The sequence below is a fragment of the Musca domestica genome, unplaced genomic scaffold (assembly GCF_030504385.1).
Source record: "Musca domestica strain aabys unplaced genomic scaffold, Musca_domestica.polishedcontigs.V.1.1 9, whole genome shotgun sequence".
NCBI classification, from domain to species: domain Eukaryota; kingdom Metazoa; phylum Arthropoda; class Insecta; order Diptera; family Muscidae; genus Musca; species Musca domestica.
The window spans coordinates 16659499-16685862 of NW_026712435.1; the positions used below are offsets into that span (position 1 = coordinate 16659499).

The following is a 26364-nucleotide window of genomic DNA, read 5'->3' on the forward strand; positions in this document are numbered from 1 at the left end:
GGATTATCCACTTGATTTCATTTTAATAACAAAAAACACATGTTGTTGGTGTTGTGCATTCCTAAACAAAATTTCAAAAAAAAACCCACACGCCAACGACTGCTACGGCGACAATTTAAATGGTCAACGTCATTACCCCAGCAACGGCACAAGCATCCAACCAACCAACGGACCCATTGTCTGCCATGGCATTTGTAAGAAAAAAAAGAAAAAGAAAAGACTGACATTGGCAAAGAAAATTCTCATGATGTGGCGATGATGATATTTCTTTATTCGGATGCTTCTTCGTGTCCACCGCCGTTGCCACCGCCCTCATTTACCATTTAAGATTTCTTCCGTTTTTTTTTTTTCTGTGAAATGAGAAAAATGAGTGTGTTCGTGGGTGTGTGTGCGCGTCAAAGAACTTCCGTATTGTTTTTGTATAACACTTTAAAATTTCTGTCAGCACAATGTACGAGAGGGGTTAAGAGAGCGACATATTCTCTTAAACATTTGACCAACAGGAGGATAGAAGTGAATTATTTCTGCGTAAATAAAAATGCAGTAAAAAATCACTGAAATTAGACAGTCATTATGACAGTTACAATAAGGGGAGAATGGGTGTATATATAAGACCATTTGTCAGTTTTTTTAAGATGATAAAAAGAGAGTTTTGATAGACGTCACGAAAGGAGTCGTAATAGACGACTAGAAGAAAGCCTTCATGGATGATAAGAGAAGTCTTTATAGCCCATTAGAAGGGGGGATTTTTTTAAAACGAGTTGAAACCCATCATTTTTAGGCGAGGTGAATAGAGGCTTTATCGACAAACTTTATAGAAGAACTGAAGAGAGGCTTCATAGACGAGTTGAAGAGAGGCTTCAAAGACGAGATGAAGAGAGGCTTTAATGACGAGTTGAAGAGAGGCTTCAAAAACGAGATGAAGAGACTTTATAGACGAGCTGAAGAGAGCTTTCAAAGACGAGGTGGAGAGAGGCTTTATAGACGAGCTGAAGAGAGGCTTTATAGACGAGCTGAAGAGAGGCTTTATAGACGAGCTGAAGAGAGGCTTTGTAGACGAGCTGAAGAGAGGCTTTGTAGACGAGCTGAAGAGAGGCTTTGTAGACGAGCTGAAAAGAATATTTTTTAAACGAGCTGAGGAGAGTATTTTTAGACGAACTGAAGGGACTTTTTTAGACAAGCTGAAGAGAGTTTTTTAGAAGGGCTCGGGAGTCTTTTTTAGACGAGCTAAAGAGAGTCTATCTTAGACGAGGTGAGAAGAGTCTTTTTTAAACGAGCTGAAGAGTCTTTCTAGACGTGCTGAAGGAAGTTTTTTTTTAGACGAGCTAAGTCATTTTTAGACGACATAAAGCGAGACTCTTTTTAAAAGAGACGAAGAGAGACTTTTTTTAGACGGACTGAGGAGTTTTTTTTTTAGACGGGCTCAGGAGTCTTTTTTAGACGAGCTAAAGAGAGTCTATCTTAGACGAGGTGAAGAGAGTCTTTTTTAAACGAGCTGAAGAGTTTTTTTAGACGGGCTAAAGGAAGTTTTTTAGACGAGCTGAAAGAGTCATTTTTAAACGAGATGAAGCGGGATTCTTTTTAGACGAGTTTAAGAGAGACTTTTTTAGTCGAGATGAATGCAGTATTTTCTAAACGAGCTGAAGAGTATTTTTTAGACTAGCTGAAAAGTCTTTTTTAGACGAGAGCTGAACAAAGTCGTGCTGAAGAGATTCTGTTTATGAGCTGAAGCGCGTCTCTCCACAGGCGAGCTAAAGTGCGTTTTTTTTCTGACGAGCCGTCTTTATAGAAGAGCTGTCTTTATAGACGAGCTGCCTTTATAGACGAGATGTCTTTATAGAAGATCTGAAGTGCGTCTTTATAGTTTTTTTCTTTTTTAGATGAGCTGAAGGCAGTCTTTTTAGGAAGAACTGAATTTTTTGGACGAGCAGTCTTTTTAAACGCTGCAGACAGTCGAGCTGAATACAATCTTTTTTAGACGACCCGAAGAGTCTTTTTTAGATGAGTTGAAGTTAATCCTTTTTATACGAGTAGAAGACAGTCTTTTTAAGACGAGCGTTTTTTTTCAGACGAGCTGGCTTTTTGGAAGTGCAGTCTTTTTAAGACAGAAGACAGTCTTTTTTAGACGAACTGATTTTTCTGATGAAGACAGTTTAGACGAGCTGAGAACACTCTTTTTAAAACGAGATGAGAATAGCCTTTTTTAGACGAGCTGAGAACAGTATTTTTTAGACGAGGCATATCCCTTTTAGTCGAGCTGAAGCACGTTCCCTTTAGACGAGCTTAAGACCGACTTTATAGGCAATTGAAAGGCATCCTATTTAAACGGAGTTGAAGGCATCCATTTCAGACAAGTTGAAGGAATCTTTTTTAGACGAAGTCTTTTGTGAACGTGAAGACAGGAGTCTTCTGTAGACAAGCTAAAACGAGTCTTCATTACACAAAGTCAAAGTAGCCTTTTGATGTAGACCACCTGATAAGAGTATTTATGAACGACACGAAGCGACACTTTTGTACACGAGATAAGGCAATTATTTCGTAGACCAGCTAAAGCCTTTTCGTCGGAGATCCCATAAAGTAGATCGCGGTCAGCATACAATTGTACGTCAATTTAACGAAGTCGGTCTGCTGGCCGACTAATATTTGGCATAGATGCTCTAGTACTCCTAAGGTATAAATCAAATGTAATTTAATATTTCGGGTGCTCAGAGGGAAATTTAATTCCTCGCGAAAAAAATTCATTGTAGGTCCATATTTTAGTGCAGTTCTTATAGACGCAATGTCATTTTTACTTCTCTGTTATACTAATTACCCAAACATTCTCTATTTTACATTTTTCAAGCCATGCCCAACACACACACAGGTACATTGCCAAGGATAAGAGCCAAGACAAATCAGGAATTGAAAATAATACCAAATCTGAAGTTTTTGTTTTCTGATTTAAGAGAACTTCTTAAAGAGAAGAGAGAGAGAGAGAGAGAGACAAAGAACACGAAACTAGAACGAGGAATAAACATCTTATTAACCCCACAAACACACATTGTTTGTATGTATGTATGTATATATGTATTTGTGTGTAAAATGTCTTGTGTGTCCTTTATTTAGTAATGACCTCAAAATCCAAGTATTCAAGCGAAGAACCAATATCTTTCGACGACGACAATGACACACTTTTCTTGGTGGTTGTCGTCTTCGGCATTTCGTCTTTATAGACAAGACAATGGACTAGAATACATATGTAATTCTTTGTTAACATGCCCATAACATATTACATGAATAAAATACCTATAACAAATTGTTGTTGTCTTGATAGAAATCGATCGATATAGTAGGCATCATCTCAACATCTTCATGTGTGTTGCAGACAATCTGTTCCGTCATATCTCGACTTGTATAAGCATCTGCTAATAGTTTTCTGTTTTCTCATTTTAATGATATAAACAAAAAGGCAATAGTAAAAAAGTCTACGACAATGTGTTGCCAAACATTGAGGATGTAAGTGAAAAGTTTATTGGCCTATAAATGTTTTTTTTTTATTTAATACTGAGCAGATTTAGAGACGTGGATTTAAAATATTAAGTTTTAGTGGACTAACAACACTCAGAGATTCAAAAAAAAAAAAATTCTTAACAATTTGGAAGGATTAAGAAGTAAAAAAGTATCAGTCGGTTTTGCAGACAGATTTATACCCCCAGCCTTGAGTTATGATTATTCCCTTTATTGGGGAGGTTCCGAATCAGTTGGCCAATATTTGAATATTTGAGATTTGGACTATATCGACTACTTCATACACTTTATATAGGATATGTGCAAATTTTTGGAAAATGTGGAAATGTGCGTGAGTCCACTGAAGTAATCCATTTTCATACTTCATCTAACACAGATAAAATATTGGTTTCCGATTTTATAGATATCCAATTTTATGCGAAATCATAAATTTCGATGAAATACATATTCATATCAGATTTCTGGTTAAGAGATATTTAGATATAGCAAGTTGTAAAATATCACCGACTTGTTTCGCAAGTTATGACAGAATAAAGTATTGAAAATTGTGACTCTATGTGGGTGTGGTACCAGAAGGGGGATTCGCAGATACATATCATCTTCACAACAGAAATTGCGTTAGCAAAGATATTTGGATGTGTGAAATTTGAAGAGAGTTGGATGCTTATTTCGCTTTCTTTGAGTGTTTTGTGGGGAGGTACCCCAAGAAATGGTCCGATCTGTACCGTCTATATAACAGATCTTGTGTTGATGGATACATTGAGATGTACAAAGTCTGAGTGGAATCGGATGTTAATTTGGTGTTATATGAGCTTCATGAATATTCAAAATTTTGACCCTTTGTGGGGGAGGTACCAGAAGGAGTGAAACGATATATCCCCATTTCACACCAGACCTTGGGTTAATAAAAGTATTGTGATGTGTGTAATTTGAAGAAAACCGGATGCTTATTTCCGTTTTTTATGATCGTTTTGGTTATTTAAAACGTTGACCCTCTGTGGGGGAGGTACCAGAAGGAATGGTCGGATCTCTACCATCTTTAAAAGCAGGTCTTGTGTTTATGTTATGAATGGAATCGGATGTTAATTTCGTTTCATGAATATTCAAAATTTTGACCCTTTGTGGGGGAGGCACCAGAAGGAGTGAACCGATATATCCCAATTTCACAACAGACCTTGGGTTAATAAAAATATTGTGATGTGTGTAATTTAAAGATAATCGGACTCTTACATCACATGCTATAAGAGTTATAATTGATCAAAATTTCGACCCTTTGTGAGGGAGGTACTTGACGGAGTAGACCGTACCAAGTTTGGATCAAATCGGATGGGATGGATGAATTGGTCACTGATGGAGTGCAGGATAGATGTACTAAAGGCTTTTGGAAATATAAACGAAAGTTCTAAAATAGTACTAAACTTCTAGAATGGTACCATTTGGTATTGGAATCAAGGCTGGAAAGCAAGTTTGATATATTAAATGTTCAAACTGTATTAAATAGTACTAAATTTGGAATGAAACTGGAATTTCGATTTTTTGTACCATATTTGGTATAGGGCGAACAGATAGTGCTTGAAATCTGAAATCATGTGTTAGGGTTGCTGTTCTTGTGTAGCCTGGGACATATGGAGGTGGTTACGGAAATGTGTACCGAAAATACTGAATGGTACTAAATGGTACTAAATTTGGTCTTGGTTGTAAAGATAGACAAAATTCTGAAATTTGATAGCTAGGACAATCATTATATCTATGTTTGAGATTTGGCTGTGGTTCGAAAATGCGTCCTATACTTGTAAGAAAAGTAAGAAATGTTACTGAATTTGGCATTATAAGAAGTGATAGAGACAAATTTCTGAAATTTGATATTGAGGTCACTGAAGATTTTTAGGGTTTACATATGGAGACGCTGAAATAGTTTCGGAGAGAAAAAAATGGATGTGGTTACATTGTGCAATGGTTCTACTAATATTCTCCTGGTTAAAATTCAAAATGAAAGATTTGGAAGACTTTTTGGAGTAAAAGGTAAACATTTTCCCATTATACTTTCCGAAACAGGAAAATATTGAATAATATATAAAACCCTGAAATCGGATTGTGCTTGAAATATAAAATTTGTGGAAATACGTGCAAAAAGTACTAAATGATACAAAATTTAGTATTTGGGTAAGGGATTGAGTTGGATATCACCTTTTGTGTATCACTAAATTCGGTAGTGGGTGAGGTGGATGGGTGGTTATTTGTTCGAAAAGTAAAAATGGTACTAATTTTGCATAACTGTTGCTATTTAGGATAGAGAGAGGTACTAAATTTCGTATTGGGTGAAGGGATAGAGCTGAAATTCGAAATTTGATATTGAGGTCACTTTTGGTTTCTAGGTTGCACACATGGAGACGTTGAAACTGTTTTGGACAGAAAAATTGAATCTGGGTCCATTGTGCAATGGTGCTACTAATAACGTCCTCGGTAAACTTCAAAATGAAAGATTTTAAAGACTTTTTGTGTGTCAAACTGAACAAATTATGAATGTTGAATACTAAAAAGAGCTAATAAGAACCCTTGGAATGAATCTAAAGTTTTAAGGTGGACATTTCGATGAAGAATTGATCTGGAATTATGAATTTTGATATTAGGATCGCTGTGATTATGAAGCATTTAAATTAGGAGGTGGCTCTTACCAGCTCAGCAACCCATAGATTTTCTAAATTTTATGACTTTTAAACGGGGACTTGAAAATAAAACTAGCGGACAATGTTGTGAAGGATTTCTTTAAACTTTCTAAACAAGATTTATTGAAGGACTATTAAAAATGGATTTACAAAGAAAAGGTTGTTTCTATATTATTATGACGCATTTAATTCCAACGATATAGACTCAAAAGCGATTCAACAATTAACCAGAATAAAGTGAGAGTATCGTTTACTTGGCAAGCCAGTGGGGAGCATTCCCTCAGTGCAGCATTGAATAAATCTTTATCCGACATGTGCCACCAACCACTACATGGCTGCGATTTTACCTCCACGTGCATTCTTCAGTTTTTTGTCATTATCTCCGCGTCGTTTAAACTCTCACTCTCAACTGTCATGTTTTGTGTCATATTTCCTAGTCATTGTCAAATGAACAACTAACACACATGGATGGATACATACTCGTACTTCTGTCCATTGTCAGTATAAATGGATGTGAATGAATTTTTCGGAAAACAGGGTCAAATTTTATTGTTATTGCTTTTGACTACTACTTCCTTAAACTGGTAATATTTTTTCGTCCTGCTCTCCATTCCATACTACAGCTCTTCTCATTTATGTCAAAAACAAGCCCTCTACATTTCATTAAACATCATATCTCAGTTCTTACGTTGGAAAAAATTCCAACTTTTTGTTACCAAGTGGCAAACAGCCACAGACGGCGGCTACAACCACTGAACCAGTGGCTGAAAGAGAAAATCTCTCTCTCTTTCTCTGCATACTGTTCTGTTCGTGACAATACAAAGAAAATCCATGTTATTGTGGATTTATTCATTTTTAACAGAGCGCTGAGAGCAGGTCGGTCGTTTGATTGTCTGGTCTCTCTATATGCTTAACGCCAAACGGTCGACAGGGTTCTTATATTGCAAATGTAAAAGCTACCGATTGTCTGTCGGATAGACTCGCGTACCTACAATGTAGTGATGTATCGAATAAATATGTGCAAATGTGTGTGTACATATAACACATATATGAATCTGAATGTCGAACAGATACAAGCATACGGAGTAAAAAGCATCGTCATCACATTTTGTGTAATTCAAAATAAAAGGTATTGGACAGAGACTGAACTTTGAAATTATTTTAAGGTAACGTGAAACTTAGATTTGACCGGCATTTAAAAATCTGACTTCTTAAAGTGGATAATTAATTTTTACTATAACATGGATAATTCATATATCCACAATTGTTGATAATGTGGATAATAAATTTATCCACAAATGGAGATAGTTGATTTACCTACAAATGTGTATAATTCAATTAACCACAAACGCGGATAATTCAATAATCCATAAACGCGGTTAATCCATTTATCCACAAATGTGGATAATTCAATTATCCATAAACGTGGATAATTCAATTATCCAGTAACGAGGATAATGCAATTATCCATTAATGTGGATTATTCATTTATCCACAAATGTGGATAATTTATTTATCCAGAAATTTAGAGAATTAATTTACCCACAATTTTGGGTAATTCATTTATCTACAAGTATGGATAATTCAATTATCCATTCTTTATCCATAAATGTGGATAATTTATTTATCCACAAATGTGAATAATTTATTTTTCCAGAAATGTTGATAATTCAATTATCCATAAACATGCGTGATTAATTTATCCACAAATGTGGATAATTGATTTATCCACAAATGTGGATAATTCAATAATCCATTAACATGGATAATTTATTTATCCACAAATGTGGATAAGTTAATTATTAACTTATAAACAAACGTGGATTCTTTTTAAAAAAAACGTGGATAATTTTTTATTTCACAGACCCTGGATTATTATATAGTGAGTTCGTCATTCTGTTTGTAACAAATAAAAGATACATTTAGGTCCAAGCTCCCATATAACTGTACCTCCAAATAGTTCACATTTTCAAAACCACCTCCATGTCTTAACCACAAACACTAACAGTGACATCTACATCAGATTTCAGGATTTCAGCTCTATTTCCTCAGCCAATACAAAATTGTGTACTACTTAGTACTTTTCGTACAATTATAGTACACATTTTCAAAACCACCCCCCAATATCTTGACAATAGAGAGCAGCAGTGAAATTTTTATCAAATTTCAGGATTCCAGTCCTATATTTTCGCCCAATACCCAATTTAGTACTATGTAGTACTTTTCGTGCAATCATGGTACACATTTCCAAAACTACCTCCGCGTCTCAATTACAGATACCAACAGAGACCTCAATATGAAATTTGGGAATTTCAGCTCAATCCCTTCATCCAATACCAAATTTAGTAGCATTTAGTACTTTTCGAATAACTATATTATGCATTTCCAAACCAAATCTAAATATCAAATTTGAGAATTTTGTCTCTATTCCTTCACCCAATACCAGATTTAGTACCATTCAGTACTTTTCGTACAATTGTCGTACACATTTCCCAAACCACCTCCATATCTTGATCAGTGACATTTATATGCCAGACACCTCAATATCAAATTTGAGGATCCCAGCCCCATCCCTTCACCCAATATCAAATGTAGTACCATTTAGTACTTTTCGTGCTAATATAGAACGCATATCCAAACCACCGCCAAATCTCAAACACAGATACCATCAATATCAAATTTTAGAATTTTATCTCTATCCATTCACCCAATACCAAATATAGTACCATTCAGTACTTTTCGTACAATTATATTACACATTCTCAAAAACACCTCCAAATGTCCAGGCTACAAATGAACAAATACCAAATTTCAGAATTCTAGCACTCTCGGTTCACCCAATATCAAATTGTACCAAATATAGTACTATTTAGTACTTTTCGTACACTTGTGGTATACTTTTCCGAAACCACTACTTTATCACAAACCTACCGCAAAAAGGGACCCCAATAAAAAAATTTCGAAATTCCAGCTTCATCCGTTCACCCTAAATCAAACTCTTCCAAATTTCATAACATTTAGTACAGTTTGCACACAGTTCGTACACATTTCCAAAACCACCTTCAGGCGTACTTTCCAACCTTGATTCTCATAACAAATTTTAGAAGTTGTCGTGATCTTAAAGCCTTTGGTACATCTATCCTGCACTCCATCAGTGATTTTCCTTCCAATTTGACATTCCGATTGTCCAATAAAAAATATTCAATTTGTTGCACTTCTCGTACCCTTTTAGAACGAATTCCCCAGTCTACGCACCAAAACTGACCTTCTTGCAAAATTTCAAGATTTTAGCTTCAGCCGTTTCATCTCAGTCAGTCATGCAGTATTGGACTACTCTTTACTATACTATTATAGATTATCCACAATTGCATATACATTATTTATTATAGCCTAAATAGAATGCACCCTTCTTGTATGAAATTTCTTCCACGGATAAGATAATCAGAAATAGTACGTATACGCCTCGCCAGGTTGTCAACTGAATGAAATTACCAAATTGTTGAAACGCAGATGAAATGCACAAAACAAACCAATGGCATTTCAATACACGTTGCCGACAGAAGAGTATCAGACATTGTAGCTGAAATAATGAGAGAATATGAATTGAGCTCTCTCTCTCTCTCTCTCTCTCTCTCTTCTCTTTGTCATTGGTAACAGTGCGACTATTGCTCTTGATGAGAAACCAACGAATTGTTATTTCGTAAAGTAGAATTTTTATTTTGTTTTGATTACAAAGCACAAACAGATTTACGCTACAATAATTTCAATGGATAGAACACCAAGACAGCTACAATGGAGGAGACAACTAGCCAACTGAATGTGACGTTTCACAGTTGTGAGGAGATAAAAAGTAATGTCAACTGAATGGAATAAAATCGCAACAGTATATGGCAATAGTGGATCCATAATGGAAATCCTAAGCAGGATGGGTTTGAATTACAGCTTATTTGGCTGGAAAACGAAATCCGAAACCTTCAGACTACTTTGAATCTGGTGGGCCGTTATATGGGGACTATGTCAAATAGTGGAGTTTTTTTTATGAAGACAAATTTTATGTATATATATATATACAAGAGTAGTAAAATAACTGACTGACTGAAAATCAACGCCTACCCAAAATGGCTTAAGCTACAATCTTGAAGTTCAGTCTTGGTGCGTAGGCGTGTGATAAGGCTGGGTTTTTTGAAAATCGTACTTATAGGGTTCGAAGAGTACTAAAATGTACTAAAAGTTGAATACTTCGTATTGGACAAACGGAATGAAATTTGAAATGATAGACACGGATGGTGTGCAGCATCGATGTACCAAAGGGTTTTAGACAATTCGAACTCTAAGATTACTAAAATCTCTAAAATGGTACTAAACTTCGAAAATGGTACATTTTGCTATTGTGTGAGTATATGATGCAGCTAAAAACATGAAGTATGGTAAGAGATTCAAAGAAGTTTGATAAATGAAGGTGGTTTTGGAATTGTATAATAAGTGTAAGAACTGTACTAAATGGTACTAAATTTGAAACAGTTTGGTTTAGGGTGAACGGATGGCGCTAGAATTTCGAAATTTTGGTATTGGAATCCATGATGGTTGTAGGCTTGAGAATTTAAATTTGTTTTAGAAATATGTACGAAAATTACTAATTAGTACTAAATTTGGAACAGTTTGGTTTTGGGTGAACGGATGAAGCTGAAATTTTTAAAGTTTTGTGTTGGATTTCCTGTTGGTTTAAGGTCTGTGCACGAAAATTACTAAATAGTGATATATTTGGTGCAATTTGGTATTGGGTGAAGAGATAGTGCTTGAAATCTCAAATTTCGTAATAGGGTCGCTGTTCATGTGTTGCCTTGGACATATGGTGGTGGTTTCGGAAATGTGTACCATATTTGTACAAAATGTTACCAAATTTGTTATTGGGTGTAGAGATGAAGATAAAATTGGTCGTTTTGGAAATCTGTCCTATATTTGTACGAAAAGTACTAAATGGTACCAAAATTGTAACAGTTTGGTTTAGGGTGAACAGATGAAGCTGGCATTTCGAAGTTTTAGTATAGGGACCCCTATTGGTGATAGGTTTGTGATAAAAAGATTTTTTTTTTTTTGGAATGTGTACTACAGTTGCACGAAAAGCACAAAATAGTACTATATTTAGTATAATTTGGTATTTGGTGAACAGATGGTGCTTAAATTTTGAAATTTGGCATTAGGGTCGCTGTTCTTGTGTAGACAGCACATATGGAGGTGGTTACGGAAATGTGTTCTATGATATAATTACGGAATGTACTATATAAGTACGAAAAGTACTTTATAAGTACGAAAAGTACTTTATATGTACGAAAAGTACTGAATGGTACTATATTTGGTCTTGGTTGAAGGGATAGAGAAAAACTTTTGAAATTTTGTAGTTACTGATTGCATCTGTGTTTGATATTTGGCGGTGGTTCGAAAATGTGTCCTATACTTATGAGTAAAGTGCTAAATGGTACTAAATTCTGTATTGGGTATAGGGGTAGGGCTGGAATAGTCAATTTTGATATTGAGGCCTCTGTTGGTATCTGGAATTGATATATGGAGGTGGTGTACTAGAATTGTTCGAAAAGTACTAAATGGTACTAAATTTGGAAATGGCGGAAATTAAAGAGCTGAGATCCTGAAACTTCATATTAAAGTCACTAAATATTACCAAATGTATAGAGCTCGAATCCTGAAATTTAATATTGAGGTCTCTGTTAGTATCGAGTGTTGGGATCTGGCGGTGGTTTTGTAAATGCGTACTATAATTGTTTTGAAAGTTCTAATTTGAACAAATTTTGGATCACTAATTTTGGTCTAGGATGGAGAGGTGAGGATTCTTTGGGATATGCGTGCTAAATGTTACTGAATTTGGTATTAACTGAAGAGACATAGCTGAAATCCTCCTAAAATTTGATATAATTTGAAATCCTGAATTTCTACATTTTTGTAGAACATTCATCAAAATTAACCCTATTTCAGCCAAATATAAAGAAATCATGCTTGAATTCCATCACAAATAAGTTTTTTCTAGAAAATTCTTACCAAAAAGCTTTTGTACGCTTGTAAACAATATAATGAGCTGTCAATGGAATAATTTTAAGAGCATTCGGACGTGTGGCTTAGAAATGACAGCAGTCTGAAGTTGGTTGCAGTTTTTTCATCTCACCCTGTAGATCCCCTATTTCAAGTTAATTGTGCACCAAATGGTTGTATTAACCCAAATTGAAAAGACACAAATACCTCCGAGGAGGATATTCCTCCTATCTATACATTTCTTTGGACTTTAAACTATAACTATAATCACAGTCGGTATGATTTTATAATTCTCACAAATTCTCCATAAAACTTTTGTTTGTTATTTGATGCTCTACTAAATATGCAAGGGGTGCAGTAGGGTATGATAAAGTCGGCCCCGCCCGACTTTTGGACTTTCTTTACTGGGTTACTAGTTTAGCTTAGTCAACATAAATTTTTGGCGTTTTTTATTAACATATCTGTGTTATCAACATTGTGCCCACACAATAACAACAACAGAGACAACGCCAAAATGGGGAGGTTTCTAACAAAGACCTGAATAATTACTGAGCGAGCATAACAAAAAAAGTGCATTCAACAAAAACAACAACAACAACGAAATACCCGCTAGCAATGAAAATTCCAATTAACTAAATTTCGTCAGTCTTGTACTAGTTATAAGCCGTACTAGTACCAAATGTGTCCCCAAGTAATGCGAATGGAACCAATTGACACCTTTTCGTCCCCAAGTAAACGAAGAGGCGACAGTTGTGCATAAATAAAAAACCACCACCAAAAAACCAACCAACAGACAAGTTAAACGAACATTTGAATGAGATCTCTACGAACAAGAATCACTTTGAATAGTTAGGGATTAGTCTTTTGTCTCTGGTATATGACTGTAAACCTGGAACTAGTACAGTACCATCTACAGGTAATGCAAAAGGAGTCAATTGGTTACCTCGTATGACATCCCCATGTTAAAGTTTACAGTTGTTTGCACTGTGAGGGGTCTTAAGTGGAACTAGTTACTGTAACCCTAAGAATCGACGAGTATACGGTGCCGAACTAGTCCACATTGCTAGCGGGTATCTAAAAAAATGAGAACGTACTACGATATAGCAACGTAGCAACTTAACATAATGTGTATAACACACACAGCAATAACAACACCAACAACAACCAGTCGGCCATGTATAACAGTTTACTCTGTGAGGGTAGAATTCAACAAATATCGTTGGCAATTTATTCAGTTTACAAATTTTTATTAAAGCAGTCATAACATGACGGCGCGAGAGAGTACTTAACAAAAAAGAATATTAAGAAAAACATATATAAAAAATAAAATATAGCAACAAAGTAATGCACAATATATAGCAAAAAAAAAATAAATACATACATAACAAACGAAAAGAAGAAGAAATATAAATATCTACTATAAAAGCAAATGTTATATTTTATTACAAGGAGAAAAAAATGAAAAGAATTGCAAAATTTTCAAAAAAATACAAGAGAAAATACCGCAGCAACAACAAATTATTGAAAAGATAGGAAATTTCAAGAGCTATCCGTTTCGGCGCCGAGTTCTCCCTCCTGCAATTTTACCCTTACTGTTGTGTTAAACAAACAAGTCCGTCAACAAAGAATTACCAACAAAAAATAAACGATAAAATCAACAAAGTTTACTACTACCAAGCCAAGAATTTGTTGGAATTGAAGATTACAAAAATAAAAAACGTTTGGTTTCTTTTTTAAGTAAATTAAAAAAAAAAGCTGACCAAAGCGACAACAAAATCCCAAAGGGAAAATTTATCGATTACGTATTTTGAAGCAGAGCAGAGCACCAACAAAAACTGGCACAACTATTATATGCGATTATCGGCAAAAGAGAATAAGATATCCAAAACAATTTCAAATTTTAGGTGGGTTTTATTATGCCGCGCAGCAAATAATTTTTTGAAAACAAATTTCGAAAAAATGGAATTATGGAAATCAAATTAAATTACAATGGTCAAAAAAATACTTGGAATTGGTAAAAACGATTTTGCCACTCTACTTCTTCTCAATCTCCCAACTTAAAGCTAAGTGCTGTATAGCTTTAGAGAGGAAGCCATCTACATGAAATGTTAAGGGAAAAAACAACCCTTGTCTTCCCTGATTTGGTGTTTGTTTTTGTTCTTTTCCTTTCATGTTTTCCTTCCTTCCTGCCTGCCTTACACTCGAAATCACATTTTTTGGATACCGACGAGAGACGAGCAACTCTCCCAAACAACAACAGCATTGATTCATTGATTCTATACTCACTCACACACGTGGCTAATAACAGACAAACAAAAAAAAAAACAAATGACAGCCCCCAAACAATCTAGAGAAAACGTCAATCTACTTCGACACAATGAGCCACTGTTTGAACTAAGAAAAATTATAAAAAACAAGATATTTGCTAAACAATTTTAATTGAGAACTCCTCTTTCAAAATTTTGCCTAATTAAAATGGTCTCACTCCCCACCCCACCCCTAATCTAAATGGCTTCTCTTTGAAAAAAACTATCGGGTTCATTTGTTAATTCACCTTGACCTTCTTGTGACTTCTCTTACCAAGAAAATATTCAACTTAATTGTTTAATGGCAAAATTTGAAACATATTGTCAGAAATTGTAAATTGTGGCAAAAAGAAAAAAAAACGGGCGGAACATATAGAAAAATTTAATTCGCTTTAAATGCGAAAAAAAAGTCGCAGCCCATTTCAGGAAAGTGCTTTGGGAGTCCTGGGGCCTGGGTCTCATCCAAAATAGTAACATTTTTCAAACATTCTACATGGAAATGTAAACATTCTGGCCCACTTTGCTCAAAAATGTGAATAGGATCTTAAAAATACCCTTCTAAAACCAGGACCTACATTAGACATATTTAATGGCAATGTATTCCACCTATAAAGATTTCAAATAATAGCAAATTCGGTTCGGGCCCAAATTTTCAAAAGACCTTAGGTGAGCATATTCTCATCAAACAAGAACCAAATACCAAATCAACTGAAAATCTGGTAAAAAGCTGAAATCAAAATACCGACAATGCATGAAAGTGCCGCCATATGAACGGTCTACACGAAATAGTGGATCTAGGCTTAACTTTAGTTTAATTTGTTTTGAAATTTTTTCCACAGGTAGGTTTTTGTACCCTGATTCCGGGAAAGTATTTTTTCTTGGGGATCGGACCCGAAAATTCGGTTCCAAGACCCGGATCTACAAAACCGATAGGGAAAATATTAATATCATTTGAAAGCTAATGAAAATGCCTGTTCAACAGGTGGTCACATTTTTTGTGGACCCCCCATAATACCGAAAATGAGGAAATTTCGCCATATGGACAGTCTACACGAAATAGTGGATCCAGGTGTAACTCTAGTTAAGTAAAGACTTTTAGGTTTTTTGGAAATTTTTAGTACCCAGATTCCGAGAAATATATATTTTCTTGGGATAGAGAACCGGACATTTAACCCGAAAATCCGGTTCCAAGACCCGGATCTACAAAACCGATATGGACAATATAAATATAATTTAAAACACCCATCCAACAGTTGGTCACATATTTTATGGACCCCCATAATGGACCCTAAAAATACCGAAAATGAGGGGAAAATAACCTTAAACTTAAAATAAAGGAGAAAAATGGACCTGTTTAAGCCATATCCTGTCACAGAAGATTGAACCCATTATATACCCGTAAAACCGAATTTTAAAACATTCCGTTGAAAATGTAAAAAAATACAAAATATGGGAAGGTGCATTTTACGAACATGATCTAACCTGGTACATTTACGAAGTTTATCTATCAACCGACAAAATACACATTTGTGCATAAACAATTCATCTCGACTCGTTCGAAAAGTAGCGTGATTACAACTGACAGACGGGCAGACCGATTTAGAATTTCAGCCTAATCAAGAAGGCTCTAACACGATTATTTCGAAGAGTTACAAATGGAACACAAATATTGAATTATATTGACACAGCGTTTCCATGGTTTTCTTCTCTGCATGGTTATTAAAAGTTTGATCCTGCAGTGGTATTCATTTCAGATTTAGATTTCGATCTTTGCCCGATATCATTTTTGTTGTACACCAAATGCGTAATATATGACCAAAGACTTAGGCCTAGTAGTAATTTGATGAAATCTTGGGAAAATCTGTCCACTCCCATATATATATGTCATTTGATTTTATATTTAACCCTCCGATATTCGGTGCAAGATATCGGATATAGCCTCGAAATGCACTCGCCAAATTATGTCGATTACGATATAGCTCACATACATTCCATTTCAACCACATTTCCAATGTAAACGTGTAATTGTAACGGGCAGAACTAATTGTTTTGTCCTGGTTCCCTGACGGGTTTCCATTGGGTAGTTCAGATGGTTGGCTTTATGAAGTACTTTAATGAATTTATTCCTGGCACATGGTAATTTTTTTCGCTTTCGAACTTGAACGAAATGGAACTTCCAAAGGCCAAAATAAAACAGATTCTGCTTTTTTTTTTTTTTGAAATATGAGGCCCAATTTGTTTTACGTTATCAATTTCGAATCGGCATATGTATCAAAACAGTACAAAAATGCAAAATACCTTAGAAAATATTATTATGTTAAATGGCAAATTAGAAAACGAAAAGCGATAATCTCTAAGCTTTTCAAGACTACAGTCCTTTGGCCAAACGATTCTGAATCACTATGCTCTCGTCCTTTCATATAAATGTAAGGTTTCAGTTAAAATAAACAACATGTATTCCTACATGCCTATTACTAAGATATCACAGTATTTCAAATTTCATAAAACCTTCCCGCCGATAATACCCCAAAATGGGGTGATATGTCTGAATACACATCATTGAAAAGTATCTCTAATTAGTTGATAATTTAAATGTGGGCTTTTGTTATTTTTGGAAATATTATTAACATTTTATTGGAAGTTTGATGGCAACAAGTAACAACATTTCAAAATTTATTTTTAAGGCAATGCACTTCAAAATTATTTTTAAATAATTTCTGTTTTACAAATAATTACATTTTTGGGAAAGCGGAGCAGTGGAGGAGAAGGGGTTGATGCGATCTTGAATTTCCTATAAAAATGATTTTTCATACAAATATGTATGTCGGTATTTATTACGCCAGCCATATTTTTGTGGCGGCCCTGTGGGGAGAGAAAGAATGTGCCAGTATGTGGGTGTAATAAATAGAACAACAATTTATTGCATGACAATATAGAAAAAACACAACAACAATGTCAATAATAATTAAATAATAATTAAATAATTACACAAATTATTCGAATACAGGGTGTGTATACGAGAGAAAGAGAGAGGGGAGTTCAATATAAATGAAATCAATTATTCCATTAATCTCCCTGCAGTAAACTAACTGTCTAGTGCTCTCTCGCCCTCACACTCGCACTCTCATTTGAAATGCAATTTACATTTGATTTGCATACAGGCAAACATTAAAAATAAACTTTATTTTCAAAACAAAACAATGGAAGAATCAAAAAAAAAGAAATAGTAACAACATTGGTTACTAGCTGACTGGCAGGCTGACTTGACTGACTGCCGCACAGAATGGCTAATGGAAATTAAACAATTACACAGTGCCGTGTGTTTATATACTCTTCTATGAACAGCAAACAGAGAGTGTGGGAGAGAGTGAGCACTACCGTTTTTTCTTGATTTACTAAAACAAACAAAATTGTCACGTTGTACTGCCATCGATGACAGTAGGTAGGCAAGTACGTACAGTATCCAACCACCACCCCCTCAAGACAACACAATTGTTTGGTGGGGAGAGACATGATGTTGACCACAACAAACATGCACACTCATGAGAATCGCATACACCTATGGCCAGTGGCAACAACAAATCCACTCATTTTACAATGCAACAGTAGTGTGTTTGTTGTATGCATTTAGCCAACAATAACAGAGATGGCCTTAAGCAAAACAAAATAAATCGTATTGAATCGTTTGATGCGAAGCAAAAAAAAATACAAAAAAAAAAACAAAACAAACTAGATATCGTTCTCTCAATGAAAATTTGATGCAATTTTAATAGAAGTACGTACGTACTGAGATAAATAAAATACCAATAAAATTGTACGTTGTATTGCATTCGATTTGGGGCAATGATGAGGAGTAACGTTGTCATTGTTATTATCGCCTTTGCATGTGCAACAGGGGTTGAGCACCTATTCAATGCAGGAGACATAACATTAGATTGTTTCATTTTCATTTAATCGATTTATCTTGGCTTCCGAAAATCATATTTCCCTCAAAAGCTATAAAACTAATGGATGACTCTTTATACCCTCAGTCCTATGACTAAAGAGGGTATATATCATTTGATATGGCCAAAACGTGCTTCATAGAAATAACGGTTCTAGACCCTAGGTCTCTTGGGACCAAATCCGTTTCAGGGTATTTGGAGTCGATCTGTTCGTCCGTCTGTCTGTCTGTCTGGCTGGCTGCTGCGCACGATAACACTCGAAGGGAGTATCCGATTTGGTCCAAACTTGGTACAATTTTATTATCACAAAGGGTCAAAATTTTGAATAATTATAACTCTTATAAACTGTGATGTAAGGTCCGATTGTCTTCAAATTACACATATCGCAATATTTTTTATTAACCCAAGGTGTGATGTGAAGATGAATATATCGGTCCACTCTTTCCGGTAACAAAGTGTAAAAATTTTGAAAATTCACGAAGCTCATATAAAAATTAACAGCCGATTCCATTCACACTTGGCACATCTCAATATTTCCATCAATACAAGATCTGTTATAAATATGGTAGAGATTGAACCATTCCTTCTGGTACCTCCCACATAAAGGATCAAAGTTTTCAATAACCAAGAGGATTATAAAATCCGAAATAATCATCAGGTTCTCTTTGCATTTCACACATCTCAAAATGTTCGATAACACAAGATCTGTTATGAAGATGGTAGAGATTGGATCATTCTTTCTGATACGTCCCCCCGAAAAGGATTCAAATTTTTAATAACCAAAACGATCACAAAATTCGAAATAAGCATCCGGTTCTATCCAAAGTTTGCACATCGACGCACTCCTTCTGGTACCTGCCGTTCAGATTTTGAAAACCTCTCAAAGAAAACGAAAGAAGCATCCAACTAGCTTCAAATTTTACACATCCGAACATTTTTGCTAACACAAGATCTGTTGTTAAGATGATATATATCTGTGAAGCCCTTCTTGTACTTCATCTTCAAAGGTTCAAATTTGCAAATTCTCAACAAAAAAAAATCCGCCGAAAATTGCTGCTATATTCATAAAAATTCGAAGACCTGGACCCGGATTTGCAATTTTCTATCATGGGCTGTAGTACCCATTAGAAACTTAGGAAATACGAAATTTGAAACAATTCCGGTGGAAAATTTCGCTGAAATCATCAAAATACCGAATATGGGGATATATGGGGGCTATACGAAGACCCGGACATGCAAAGAAAATTTTCTATCACAAGCTGTAGTAACCATTACGAATTTCAAATATGAAATCCGAAACAATTCAAAAATATTTCGTTGAATAATGTCGCTAAAATACAGAATATAGCCCGGTACCGTTATATGGAGAATTTAGGAACACCCGGACCTGCATATGCCATTTTCTGTCATTGGCTGTAGTATCCATTACGAACATCAAATATGAAATTTGAATCAATTCCGGTGGAAAACTGTCGCTAAAATCATCAAAATACCGCATATAATGAGGTAGTCTGAAGGTAGTCTGTTTGAATCACTTCCAAGTTTTTCCGGCTACTCTGCCATAGGAACTATTTCGTATTTCTTTTTATTTGAAACTCATTTTCACATGTCAACGGACCACTGGGTGGTCAATTGCTCAACACCTAAGTGCCGTTATACCTAAAGATATATCTATCTTTAGAATCGTAGAAATCGCGGCCTCAATAATGCAGACAGCCTTTATATACGAATTAAAGAAAGGCCTCTGTACCCCTCCCTCATGATATTTTGTGTTCTTAACGCTTATTCAATATTTACTCACTACTGTTATGGAGTTTTGAGTACATATTGGGCATTATCAGCACAAATACATGAATGCACGCACACACACAGAAATTTATTTAAGATTAACACCGCAAACAAATATGGGCAAAAACAAAAACACAAATAATCGATAAATTACAATTTCCATAATTCCAATGAAACAAAGTTCAAAACAATTTCAATGATTAATAAGAATAAGAGCAATAACAACAACATCGACGACGACAACAATAATAACAGTTCCATAAAAATTAATAATATGTTTCTCTTTTTATTTCTCTCCAACAGAATTGTTGTAATACCCTGAGAAGAGGAGAACGACTGCTGACAATTTTGTAACGAAGAGTATAAGAAGAGAGCTGCGGCAAGAGAAATCTCTTCTCCACAACATTTAAGCAGCAAAGAAAAATCAAATAATAACTGCAAGAGTGATTAATTGAGAGTAGGAGTGAGAATTATTTGAGGGGAGCACATTTAGCCAAATGTCAAAGATAACACAAAACATGTGAGCGAATAGAACGGCAAAGAAAAGAAATAACAAAAACAAACCGAGCAAAGAAAATTGATAGTAAAATCGAATCGAAATAAAAATATTAAAGAAAATTCAAGTTACGTATTGTGTGTGAGTTTAGTGTGTGTGTATGAGTGAGTGAGTGTCAGTGGCAATAGGGAACAGCAGAATTTAGCGACGCCAGCAGCAGAATCACATGAAGAACAAGCAAATCGTCGCCGCCGCACACAACACCACAGCCAGCCAGCCAGCAAAGCAAAGAAGTTTTAGCGAAGAAACCCTTTTAATCATTTTCAAATAAAATGTGGACGAATCAACATCCACACGGTGTCGTGACAGCAATTGAATAAAAATCGAGCGGACGATCCGAACGGCAGTAGAAAAAAATCCAAATAATCATAATAATTAAAAAAGCACAAGCCAAGCAGTAAAACAAAAATAGAAGTGCAAATCAAAAAAAATATATATAGATATAAATTAATTGTGTAAAACAAGAAGAAGCAAGAAAGAAAAGTAAATAAACAACAACAAAGGAAGGAAGAAAGAAAATTACAAGACAAATAAAAAGCAGCACAAATACAGATTATAATATAGGTACAAAGTCTTCAACAAAATACAATACAACAATAATAAAGTGGAAAATTACAAGAATTTAAACAAGAACAGAAATTCTCAAACCCTGTGACCTGAAACAACAAAAAACATTTTAATTTCAATAAAAAAAACTCCTTATGAAACAAAACAAATCTTGAACGCTCTACAACTCATTATGGGTGGTCCACACTGAAATTGGAACAGACTACCGGTGGTTATCTTGCCGTCGTCGTTTGTTTGTATGTACATCCTCCCTCCCACAACTGCTCCTTCTCCCAACAAAAGCATTCTTCCAGTCACCTTCTGCTGCCTTCTAAACAAGAGCCACAGCAACAGCAACAAACTAATATTCCCACCGTCCATATTCTAACCGTCTCCAGCAATCACTAACCCACACACACCGCTTCACACCCATTTGCCCATTGCCTTGCTTCAAAAGAGCCCAAATCCGAAATTATAATGGCCGATTCAATGCCCCCACAAACCGGCTCCTCAGCCCGTCTGCGCAAATTCGACCGCACCGACAGTGAACTGGCCGTCGAAGAGGCCGCCCATCTAACCGCTGACCTACAAGAACCGGGAGCTGCTGGCAGTCCCGAGGGCGACGACGACGATGACTACAGCGAATACAACGAACTACCGCCACCGCCGGACGGTGGCTACGGCTGGGTCATTTGCTTCGCCTCCTTCATGTGCAACATGATCGTGGACGGCATTGCCTACACGTTCGGCATCTTCCTGACGGAATTCGTGGATTACTTCGGAGAGGGCAAGGCCAAGGTGGCATGGGTTGGCAGTTTGCTGAGTGGTGTTTATTTAGCCGCAGGTCCCATAGTCTCAGCCCTGGCGAATAAGTATGGCTGTCGCACGGTGTGTATTGCCGGTTCAGTGATTGCCTGCATCGCCTTTGCCCTGAGCACGTTGAGTACATCGGTGGATATGCTGATGCTGACCTATGGTGTCATTGGTGGTTTCGGCTTTGGCATGATATATTTGCCGGCCGTGGTGGCAGTGGGCTACTACTTTGAGACCAAGCGCTCCTTGGCCACGGGCATTGCAGTGTGCGGTTCCGGTTTTGGTACCTTTGTTTTTGCGCCCCTGGCCACATACCTACTGGGTCAGTATGGCTGGAAGAACTCACTGCTTATCTTTGCCGGCATGATTTTGAACTGTGCCATCTTTGGTGCCATGATGCGTCCCCTGAAATATCCCAAAAAGAAGAAGGTAAAGCCTCTCATGCAACGCATGTACGAAGAGAAACAATTGCAGTTGGAACGTGGCTCCTTCGCCGGGTCCTTTATGGTCCAGCTGCCTGACGGGACCATGGAACGTAAAATGAAAATGCCCCTCAATGCTGATCCCGGTGTGCATTCGTCTCTCAACCTGGAACTGTTGGCTCAACAAGCAGCCTCAGGAAGCTTACATCCTGTCTCCACATTGCCCACGATTACCGAAGCCAAGGTGGTGGATATGCAAAATGGCCAGAATGGACAGCAACAAAGTCCTCCCAGCAACAAGGACAGCAATGGCCAGTTGGATGTCAAGCCCCGTCGTCCACACCGCACTTCGGAATCGAGCACCACCAGTCCCTACCAGTCGTCGGATTACATGACACGCAATGCCTCACAGCCAGCATTTTTAATGGAACATCAAGGTCTTCCCAAAAATGGTTCGGTGCCGTCCTTTCAAAGGTCTCGCAAGACCTCAGCCTCAGAGAAATTCCAGCCTTCATTGGCGGCCATACGGGCCTCTTCTCGTGCCGATTTGGATCCGAATGGCATGGAGATGGGCATGACCGCCTCCAAGATGTCCCTGTCTCAGCAAAGCGGTGGCGGTAAAATGGTGCGCCCCATGTCTCGCAAAGATATTTTCTATTCCGGCTCAGTGACTAATCTACCCCAGTATCAATCCCAAAAATCCCTAACCAATTATCGCCAGTCCGTGTTGTCCCTAACCAAATACGAAAAGAGCATGCAAAGTGTTAACCGTTTGGATCCTTTGGCCGAGGCCGAACGTCACCGCGAACAATATGACCTGTGTCCCTGCTTGGCCATACCGGATTCGGTGAAATCGGTCATCAACAATATGTTGGATGTCAGTCTACTCAAGGATCCGGTCTTCATGATGATTGGCCTGTCGAATATCTTCGGTATGGCTGGTCTGTATGTGCCCTTTGTCTATCTGGTGGATGCCACCAAGGCGGCAGGCATCGATGCCGACTCCGCCTCCTTCCTTATCTCGATTATTGGCATAACCAACACCTTTGGACGTATTGTGTGCGGCTATGTGGCCGATTTTCCCTCCGTCAATTCATTGTTCCTCAACAACGTGTGTCTGCTGGTGTGTACCGTGGCTGTGGTCCTGACACCCTTATGTGCCTCATACGGATCGTATGTAACAATGTCGGTATTCTTTGGCCTAGCCGTATCGGGATATATCTCACTGACGTCAATTATCTTGGTGGATCTGCTTGGTCTGGACAAGCTCACCAATGCCTTTGGTTTGTTGATTCTGTTTAGAGGTTTTGCTGCCATCATTGGCTCGCCCCTGGCCGGTGCTGTGTACGATGCCACCCAGAGCTATGACCTGCCATTCTACATGGCTGGTGGTCTGTTTGCCATATCGACGGTTACGAGCTTTTTGGCACCATGCCTGAAGAGATGTTCCAAGGCGGAAGAATCACCCGTGCATGTGGAGGCCCTGACGCCCATCGACGAGGAACAGGGTGAAGATGCCGAAGATGATGAGGATCAGCCCATAACAATTGTACCAAAAATTGTCAAAACTTTGGCCAGTCCCCAGCCGGTCGGAGATGAAGCGTCACCCCAATTCCCCAACAAAGCTGCTGAATCGAAATTATAAGATTTTATTTAGATGACGAAGAAGAGAGTCCGAAGAACAAGCAGAAGAAGAGGGCTGAAGAGCATGTAAAACTGATTCAGGTTTTCTTTTTTAGAATAGTCAACAAAACAACAACAAAAACTGAAGCGAAAAGTGAAAAATAAAGAATATTTCCAAAGATTGTGAAAATTGAGAGCTTAATTAAGTTTAGGAGTCTCCATGCAGACAATGGAATTAGAGATGATGATGATGATGTATAGAGGAAGAAGAAGAAGCTATGTTACGAAAATGAAAATCTTCTTTGTTATTATATATTTTATATTTTAGTTATTCTATTAATTTTTCTATTTACGAGAAAAAAAAAACAAACAAAACAAAAAAACTATAAATTTTATATTTTTTAGCTAAACTTTGAAAATAAGCTTACAACAAATTTTAAGAGAAACAAAGCAAAAAAATGCAAAAACAATTGAGAAGAAAATATATATTAAAGAATCCCAACTTGAAAACAAAGGAAAACAACTCCTTAAAAAGGCACATGAATATATATTAAAAAAAAATCAATAAAAAAACAAACCATACAACTTCAAGTAGTTAAAAACAACATAGAAATGCAACAAATGTTCCAAAATACAAAGATAAACAAAGCGAAAAAAGAAACGCAGCAAATCGAAATTATTATGAAAAAAAAGAGCAAGAGAGAGTGGGAGGTATTAATCTCTCCTCCCTCACTCTGAATAATTAGACACAACACGTTTAAATGAGAAATAAGAATTGTTTTAAATTTTTAAACAAAAATGAGATTTTTTGTTAAATTTTATAAAAAGAAAAAAAATATTCCAAAAAATATATATAATTTATTAATTATTAATAAAAAGAGAAGTTCTCTCTTATGAGATATTACAGGAGAGAAGCCATAATAACCCAAAATAAGACAAAATGTTTCCTCTCTCCGCGCTATAGAAACCAAAAAATCTACCCATAAACAAATTAATTAAGAGAGCATATACAAATTATTGCTCATTTGCTTATACAAAAAAAAAAAGAAAAACAAAACAAAAAAGGAGTAAAATCAAGAGAATTGATCAATATTATGAGAATTATAAACCAAATATTTTTTATGTTAAATCCATTTGTTTTTTTTTTTTTAAGAAAATATTTTTGTTTTAAAAAAGAATTGAATGTGATGTGTAATGTTATAGAAGAAAAAGAGAAAAAAAAACATGTGGATACAAACAAAAACAACAACCAACAGCAACAAAATGTATTGTCTATTGTAATAATAATTGTATAGGACAAGTAAAAACAAAGTATTGTTATTATTATGATTAAATATATTATTATTTTTTGTTTATTTTTAGTTTAATAACCTTTTACCCCAGGCCACACAAAACATTAAAAAATAAGTTATATAAAATAAAAAAAACGAAAACCTTCAAAAAAAATTAAAAAAAAAAAATATTAACAAAATTGTGTTTATCTCTGCGGGATCATGGTAAAGGGGAAAAATGACTACCTCGATAAGAATTTATATTTTTTAGAAGCAAGTGTATTTTCAGTTCACGAGATTAAATTGAGTTGGTTAAAGTGGAACTAATGTCCAGTCAAATCGTTGGGGTGGTAAGAACATTTGAAAATACTCAAAATTGTTCTAAACTTATTTTTGGCCTGTAATAAGCCACCAAGGCAGTTCTTGTAGATCTCCCAAAATATTACAAATTTTTGGGTGTCCTTAAATTTCTAAAAACAAGATACAAAATGTTTTAGTCGGTGTTCCAACGGATATAAAACTTAGCATTTGACCACTTGTTGGTATATACAATTTTTGGGAGACATACTAAAATATTGGATCGATATATTCCAACTTTATAAGCACCCGGTGCGCCTCTCTACAACTTCTTATGTTACATGCATTCAAAATTTTTAGTCAAATTTAGTCCGCATACAGGATTTATTAAATTCATAGAAATCTTATCTATTGCGATTGGAGAATTCGAGGTAGCAAAATACTTCCCCGTAATAATCGTATCCTCAATTAAATTGTTGTGTAGTTTTTAACTGTTAGTGTAATACCATTGCAAAGACGTTGTGGGTCATTGCTTCTTAATAAAATTATATCCCAATCTGAACCGATTTCAACATAATTTGAC

The 26364-nt window shown here is 36.0% G+C and overlaps 2 protein-coding genes across 3 annotated transcripts in view; one reads left to right on the forward strand and one right to left on the reverse strand.

Annotated features, from left to right (window-relative positions):
• LOC101888302 (putative mediator of RNA polymerase II transcription subunit 26) overlaps window positions 1-26364 on the reverse strand; it is a 119740-nt gene that overhangs the window by 66386 nt on the left and 26990 nt on the right. The window lies entirely within an intron of this gene.
• On the forward strand, window positions 13451-25362 carry LOC101887452 (monocarboxylate transporter 4). Of its 2 annotated transcripts, none has more exons than XM_020036367.2 (2): window positions 13451-14119; window positions 20557-25362. In XM_020036367.2, exon 2 carries the CDS (start codon window positions 21833-21835, stop codon window positions 24233-24235), a length of 2403 nt encoding a protein of 800 aa, XP_019891926.1. In that variant the 5' UTR covers window positions 13451-14119; window positions 20557-21832; the 3' UTR covers window positions 24236-25362. The 2 variants fall into 2 exon arrangements, with proteins under 2 accessions (XP_019891926.1, XP_058987564.1); XM_059131581.1 differs by having other exon boundaries at window positions 13542-13556.